The sequence below is a fragment of the Sebastes umbrosus genome, chromosome 20 (assembly GCF_015220745.1).
Source record: "Sebastes umbrosus isolate fSebUmb1 chromosome 20, fSebUmb1.pri, whole genome shotgun sequence".
Taxonomy (NCBI): Eukaryota; Metazoa; Chordata; class Actinopteri; order Perciformes; family Sebastidae; genus Sebastes; species Sebastes umbrosus.
In genome coordinates this window covers 21,028,677-21,037,327 of record NC_051288.1, presented here as the reverse complement: position 1 = coordinate 21,037,327, position 8,651 = coordinate 21,028,677, and the positions used below count along the sequence as shown (strand labels likewise).

At 36.7% G+C, this 8,651-nt stretch overlaps 1 protein-coding gene across 1 annotated transcript in view; it reads left to right on the top strand.

Moving 5' to 3' along the window:
• The first annotated feature begins 5,848 nt into the window (after positions 1-5,848).
• Positions 5,849-8,651, top strand: part of LOC119478966 (heparan sulfate glucosamine 3-O-sulfotransferase 3A1-like) — a 42,196-nt gene continuing 39,393 nt past the window's right edge. Inside the window, exon 1 of the mRNA XM_037754066.1 lies at positions 5,849-6,611. Coding sequence (XP_037609994.1) covers positions 6,136-6,611 — 476 coding nt within the window. The 5' untranslated portion in view covers positions 5,849-6,135. The remainder of the gene's footprint in view (positions 6,612-8,651) is intronic.

Sequence of the window (8,651 nt, the reverse complement as noted above, 5' to 3'; positions counted from 1 at the left end):
CATAATTATGTTCCATCTCCTCCTCTGCTGCTTGTGGCAAACGTCAGCAAACACAAATCTCGAGATAAAGCGCCGATGAATGGAGCGTAATTGCTCGTGTGCTTAATTCAAATCGGTTGTATGTTGACATTTTTGAGACGATTTAGAGAAACAGCCCACTTCAGATGAGCATTAATCTGATTAAGAGGACAATTTATTTGGGTTTCCGTGCTCAATAGAAACCCTTCCTGTTCAGCGCGCGGCCTGCCAACGAAGCAGAAGAACCCAACCTCGATGAATGGCCAACAGCTGTGTATATAGAACGAGTACATTTCCTCTCGCAGTGAAAGAAAAATGTTTTAGTAAAACACTGAGTCATTGCTCACACACTATACACACATGTGCAAGTACAGTGTTTGAAATTATCATTAACAGGTTGAGTACCAAGAAGAGGGATTTCATCTTTTCTATAGAAGTGTTTCATCTATTTTTAAAAAATCTCTTAAAGCCATCTGGGTGGTAAGTACTGTACTGTGTATTTCTAGTTTTCTGAAGTTCTTACTAACATACCTAATTGAGCTCTTAAGTGGGCAATGCCTTTTCAATTTTCCTCAAAATGAGATGGTTTTAGGAGATGAACGTCTGGAGCCAAGGAGCTGCCCGGCTTGTGTGGAAATTCGTGACGCTGATCTTAGTTCAGGCACGGAACATGTCGTAAATTACATCCATACAATTTCCATGTGTAAATCTTATTTTTACTAGCTGCATCTGTTTCTAACCATGTTTGCCACATGGAGCATTGTACCTTTTTTTTTTCTTTTCTTGGACAATATTTCAATATCAAGCATAAATTTTAGCAACTTTAAAACAGGCCGGTTGTCCAAAGCCGAAGATGAATATTGTCCCGAAAATAGAAATATTTTATCGCCGCGGATTTCAGGTCGAGAAACGTAAAGCCATTATATTGGCAGTAAAGATGTCTCCTCCAAACTGACAGCTCCCAAACCTCAGTTCATAAACCTGTCTAGAAATTATGTGCATGGCTGAGACGCACAGTCTAACTACTTGGCCAGCTCAGCAATGGAAAGAGTTCCTGCATGACTTTATTCTCACTGGTGATGGTGCATTTGAGAGCGCGAAAGTCTAGGTATGGTTTATACATTTCTATGAAACAACATGCACATAATTCGGCCGCTCCTTATTTGGTTTTTCGCCTTGGCACATGTTTGCTTTCCCATGGCATGCCCCTGAGAATTTATTCAATATGCAAAGTAAACGCAAGATTATATTCAAAAGGATAATAAACAGTTTGTGTTTGGACTCCCTTTAAACTTAAAACCCCAACTCTGCATCCAAGATGCCAAAAAGGCTGCGTCAGTGTAACCATAGTGCTGCAATTTGGATAAACGGCGAAGATGAAAGCGGAATTGCGTTTTTACATGCCTTCGAGACTGCTTGCACATTTTTCTAAAAGCACAAATGTCTGGGTGTGTAATTACACACTAAATGCTGTTTTTTTTCTAAGGAAGTATGTGTCGCTGCACAAACATTGAACCCGGCTGAGAATGGGTACGTTAGACCTATGATTTAGAGACGACAGCAGAGCTATTAGACTAATCAATGGTCTTTATCAGCGGTCACAAATGTTATGATTTTCTCTTCTCAGATTGTTTTATTTCAATCATTTTGAGAGGCAACAATCAGTGGTGGAAAGTAACTAAATACATTTACTCAAGTACTGTACTTAAGTACACTTTTGAGGTACTTGTACTTCATTTTACGCTCTCCATACTTCCACTCCATTGATTTCTACTACGTTTATTCCACAACTATACTTACTACTTTGCAGATATTTGTTTTTTATTTAATCAAAACAGATGATTGAATTAATGAATTTTACGAATTATGATACACTGCTCGCAGATTAAACTATCCAACCGTATATATAGTAGTTTAAAAAGTATCTCCACCTCGAACAACTGCAACATTACACACATTAATGCATAACACAGAGGCCGTTTTTCTTACGAATACTTTTTAAAGTTGCTAATAACACATACAACTTTTACTTAAGTACTTCTTCCACTACTGGGTAAAACTATCAAAAAACTAGAAAAAAATTAAAACGTTTTTACTTACTTTTACCAACGTACTTTTACTGAAGGGACATTTTTAATGCTGTAAAGGGGTAGTTTTGTATCACAGTGTTTATACTTTTACTTAAGGAAAGGATCTGAATACTGTACGATCATTCATCAAGAAAATGATCAAATAATATAATAAATATAAAAAATATAACATCCGGAAAGTGACCATTCTGCATAATGAGAACTTTTAATAATATTACTATTCATAAGTGGGATTTTGAATGCACTACTTTTACTTGTAACTGCATATTTTAATACTGCTGTATTACAACTTTTACTTAAGTAAAGGTATTTAAAAAAAGAATAACCAGAGAAGTCATAAAAAACGTACTTACTGTACAGTACATACTTTTACTGAAGTGACATTTTTAATTCAGGACTTTTACAAGTAGTTTTATATTGCAATGTTTGTACTTACTTTTACTTAAGGAAAGGATCTGAATACTTCTTCCACCATAATGCATCAAGAAAACGATCCAATAATATAATATATATAATAATATAACACTCGGAAAGTGGCCATTCTGCATAATGAGAACTTTGCTACTTTTCATTAGTGAGATTTTGAATGCAGGACTTTTACTAGTATCTGTGTATTTTTATACATATAATATACTGTATATTACAACTTTTACTTATGTAAAGGATCTGAGTACTACTTCCAACACTGGATAAAACTATCCACTATTTCAATAAATAAAGAATAATGAGGGAAGTCAGAAAAAACTTACTTACTTTTACCTATGTACTTTTACTTAAACATTTTTAATACACGACTTTTACTTGTAAAGGAGTAGTTTTATGTCACAGTATTTATATTTTTACTTAAAGAAAGGATCTGAATACTTCCTGTACCATAATGCATCAAGAAAACGATCCAATAATATAATATATCACTCGGAAAGTGGCCATTCTGCATAATGAGAACTTTGATATAGTGGAATTTTGAATACGGGACTTTTACTTGTAACTGCGTATTTTTATATCGCGGTATTACAACTTTAGTAAAGTAAAGTATCCGAGTACTTCTTCCACCACTCGATAAAATTATGCACTATTTAACCAAAAAAAATAACGAGAAGTCTGAAAAAAACATACTTACTTTTACTTACGTACTTTTACTTCAGTAACATTATTAATGCCGGACCTTTACTTGTAGTTTCATAACGCAATGTTTATACTTTTAAATATGAATACTTCCTGTACCATAATGCATCAAGAAAACAATCCTATAATATAATATAATAATATAACACTCGGAAAGTGGCCGTTCTGCATAATGAGAACTTTAATACTTTTCATTAGTGAGATTTTGAATGCAAAACTTTTGCTTGTAACTGCATATTTTTTCGTATTACAACTTTTACTAAAGTGAGTACTTCTTCCACCACTGGGTAAAACTATCCACTGTTTCACTAAAAAATGAATAGCGAGAGAAGTAAAAAAAAAGAAACGTTAATCATGTGTGACCCCTCAGATTTATCTTGTGACCTCTGTAGGGGGTCCAGACCACGAGGTCGGGAACCTTTATGTAGTCACTACGCTGTCAGATTGTCCCTCTCATAACTGTTTAAATATATAAATAAAAAAATAAAGTGTACTCACAGCAAGTCTAGGAACTTTCAGCGTTCAATTTGCCATGAAAAGAACGAGAGCATGACTTGTTTAAACATCATTATTTTACCAGTATTTGTCTCCGAGTGTGAAGCCATCTGACCTCTGTGAGGGAATGCTGGGTGTGTCATCACAGTTGGTTTGAGGGGGTCGAGCATCTCTCCAGTGTCAGCGAGACAGAGAAAAGACACGGGGTGTGATTTGTTAAATGCGCGACACCCCCTTGTATTGTTTCGACAACATGGGGGACATCTGGCACTGGCAGTGTTGAGGTCTCCATCCTCTTTCTCGAGCAGTGAGCTGTGCAGCATTGAAGCACTGCCTGCACATTCTCATGCTAATACCCCAAAAGGCAGGAGCAGATGTGAAACATTTGGTTTCTGTTCTTGTTCACTTGTAAAGAAATAATGTGCCCCGTTATCATTATTTCACAGTTTTTGTTCTTCTGCGTGTCATAAAAAAAAAGAGTTCATGGCGGAGGGCATCTTCTTTGGTGGCCTGATTTCAGCTGCATGCGGAGAAATGGTCCCAAGAGTGTGTTGAAGATGTGAGGAAGAATTTGGGCGTCTCAAAACAAGCTGCTATAGTGGAACACTCTGGGGAGTATATTGTTTTATATTGTCTTCTATGTAATTTCAGTGTATTTATATGCTTATACTGTATAGCTAGCTAACACAGAACGGCACAGAAGTAAAGTTGATGCTGGAGGCTGCATGTGAGTTTTGCTTGACAGCAAAGTTTGAGATTTTTAGGGTTTTATGTGCAGCCGATTGCATGCTAGAAGGCTCGGCTGTATGGGACCTGTAAACTACATGATCAAAGATCTTTTACTTTTATTTTTTTTATTAAATGTCCCACACAACCATCGAGTTGTCATATTCATGCTTGTGAAACTGGCTATATGAGACTTGGAGAAATACAGGCAAGAATTTTAGACTGTTATTATAAATTTCAGCTCAGCGCCCCTAAAACATACTAAAAAACCTAAGGAATCCATTGGTACCAACCACGTCATGCTAGCTCGCCGGGAAGGAGGTTAAATAACGCCCCAAACGTGCGCTAAATTTTGACGGGGGAAAATCTGTCATGGCCATTTTCAAAGGGGTCCTTTGACCTCTGACCTCAAGATATGTGAATGAAAATGGGTTCTATGGGTACCCACGAGTCTCCCCTTTACAGACATGCCCACTTTATGATAATCACATGCAGTTTTGGGGCAAAAACCATGCAGTGTTTTGCAAACACTAAAATTGCTCTTTATTATATTACATTATATTTTGAATTGTCAACTGGCACCTGAATTTTGTGTTTTCCTTTACATAAATAAAGACATTTCCACCATAACTTGATGCAGGAAAGGCAGAAATCGGAGTATAAAAATTCACATGAAAGTGTAAGATATGTCCCCCAAATGTTGAAATGAAACCTACGCCCTTGACTGTACACATGTCACATTCTCATTGGGGGCTGAAGAACGCATTATTTTGCTTGACTAAATACTAAGCAACTATTTTGTTGACTTTTCTAGGGCTAAAATGATTAATTCACAATCATAATATTTATTTATTTTTTAGGAAAAGCCCTACTTTTATTGCCCATAAAAAACTTGAAGTTGCATTTTTAATGCAGGACTTTAACTTGTAGTTTTATATTGCAATGTTTGTACTTTTACTTAAGGAAAGGATCTGAATACTCCCTGTACCATAATGCATCAAGAAAACAATCCAATTATATAATATACTGTATGTAATAATGCCCTACTTGTATTATTACATAAAAATGTTATCAATAAAACCTTTAAATAAAAGCAATAAACTCTATATGTCTGGTTGTCTTTATGTAATTATCATTTCCCAGAGTGGTCCAAATTGAGTTTTACACAACTGTATATTTTAGTCTGTCTATTTAGCATTTTTTTCCCCACTTCACACAACTTTATTTTGTGCATAAAAAATCCCCTCTAATTTGCCTAAGATGCTGAAATGTATGAGTTTCCCCGCCCACCTGGAATCTCATTGGTCATCCTGTCTGCTCCTCTCGTCATCTCATTGGCCAGAGGAGGTGCCTGTCAAGCAAACCTGCCAAGTTTACAACTCTATACACGTGCAGGGTGGCAGGCACATCAGGGCTCGTGGTGGTGGAGTGGTGGCATCCTGCACAGAGCGCGCGAGGAGAGAGGAGAGTTGAGAGGAGTGCACCTGTAAATGTGCACCTGTCATCTTTCTCACCTGTGTGCAGCAGCAGGTATCTTTTTTCTGGAGGAGAGTATATAGGGGTGTTGTTATCCACAGCAGCACTTTGTGTGGATGAAGACTCCTCTTTGGTTTCTTCATGGCAAGAAGACTGAATAATGGTCGCCTAGCATGGCTCCTGCACCGACCACCCAGGGACCGGTATGGCTTTTAGCCGCATCCGAGCACTGGACCCCCCGTCGAGAGGCTCCTTCTGCAGGAGGAGAGCAGCGGTCATGCTGTGCTCCTTCCTCACCTCACTCTTCCTCCTGCAGCTCCTCACAGACCGCTGCAGCACCACCACCACCTCCAGCAGCACCTCCAGCACCTCCAGCACCTCCAGCAGACTCCTGCAGGACTTGAGGTCTCTGAGGAGCAGAAGACTTGTGCACGAGGAGTGGAAGCTGCAGGAGTCTTTCATCCTGCCGCCTCCGGATTTAGTGTCACCAAGGTTCGCAGGTAAACTCAGTCCTCTCGGAGAAGGAAGCAAGAAGCTGCCGCAGGCTCTCATCATCGGGGTGAAGAAAGGAGGCACCCGGGCTCTGCTGGAGTTCCTCCGGGTTCATCCGGACATCAGAGCCGTGGGAGCAGAGCCGCACTTCTTCGACCGCAACTATGACAACGGACTGGAGTGGTACAGGTAATAAAAACTCATTTTATACTATTATACTATATCATGATTTTATTACTCCATTAAAGAGATTTTGCTGCAAAACAAGTCATGCTGATATCAGATCAGTTATATTATTGTCAAATGTGTGTTTTATAAAATATATTATAGTGTTGTGTAGAGAATTTAAAAGCTTTTTTATTCATTCCCTGGAGAGGTACAGGTGAATATTCTAATTAATTATGTATGTTTGGAGGAAATAACTTTTTTTAGACTGACATAAAGAGTGAATGATCCTAATGTGGCTCTTTTTTTTCCATCTCATATTTCTGGAATATATTGTCCTATGAATGTGTCCTAATCAAACCAAAAAAAAAAGAAATATATCACACTTATAAAAGAAAAGGTAGACACATATCAGTACTAAGGCTGCACTATTATGGTCAAAATGATACATTCATCATAAATAGAGTGAATGAGTCTAATGTGGGATTTTTTTTGCATTTTAGATTTTCTGGAATATACTGTGATATGATGTGTCCTAATCATACCAAAAAAAAAGAAAATATCAGACTCAAAATATAAAATAAATATATAAATATATCAAAATAAATGGTAGATATATCAGTACTAGGGCTGCACTATTATGGCAAAAATGATAATCACAATTATTTTGATCAATATTGATATCATGATTTTTTTTATCAAGATTATTCATTGATTTTATTGCACTTTCACATTAAAATAAACAGTTTTGTTGAGGTACATCCCTGTTAATATACATATTAGGGATGTTGGAAAAAACTGACATTGCAAAATATTTTTTTTCTGCTATATATATTGCAATATATAGATGGATGGATAGATAGTAACTTTATTGATCCCGAGGGAAATTCAAGTTTCCAGCATCACAGTTCCATAGTGCAAAAACATGTTAGTAAAAAGTTAGTAGTGCAAAGTACAAAAAAATATACCAGATATAAAAATACAAGGAGATGAAGAAAACTGTTAAAACTGAATATAGTGCAGGGTAACAGCTGTGATACACGACCATTAAAAAGTGCAGAAGAGACTGTTAAAAATGAGTATAGTGCAGGGTAACTCCAGGAGCTTAGTCTAAAGTGCACTGTGTGCATTATTATGAATATGAAAAAATACAGGAATATTCACCCTACCCCTTTTGTTAGATACATTTTAAAGTTAAATGCATCAATTTGGTGCACTTTGAGAGCAAAATTAGCAACATTAAGAGGCTAGATAAACAGTTTTATGCTCTCAGTTTAATCATAAACACATTGGTTGTATAGATAATATCTGTTCACAAAAGTGAAGCCAAAACATCTCGATCACCGGCTGGTGGCTGGCTGTTAGTTTAGGAAGCGCTTGATTTGATATGCAGCAGTTTTCTATGAGCATAACATGTATATTAAATGCAGGCGATCATGTTCATTTAATTGTGGGAAGCCAAAATTGTGATCGCCCAAGTCTTCTCAGACAAATCTTGATTTCCTAATGTGGGACAGTCATATCCAAAATGTGGGACACTGAAAAGTCTGTTAAAAGGCTTGAAAATCACCTTCATGCTAAATGTGCAATCCCATGTTCAGTTATTTTACCACTTACAATGTTATTGCTGTTACACAACCTCGGCTTATGTGCACATGTTACATAGAAAATTGATCAAACAAACAATAAGACTATAAACAATAATAAATAAATAAAGAATAAAGACTATAATAGGTTTGAAGCGTTTAGGCATATTAGAAAGACATTAAATATCAATCATTTTATTGACTTTTATTTGTTTGAGGACCCACTGGAGCTTAGGTGTCCCACTTTAGGTAGTGTCCCACTTTACGGCAACTCACCCTAGCATAAATGTATTAATATTCATCAAGTTATAGATATTAGAACACATTAATTAATGCCCCAGGTGAATATTTAATTAAATATATTTGGAGGAAAAAACATCAGAATTTAAACACTTTTTTTTAGATATGAAGCCAATACATTAAGTCCAAACCCAGTACCACTCTGAAATCCCCAGGATGTGTCCTTATCAAACCAAAA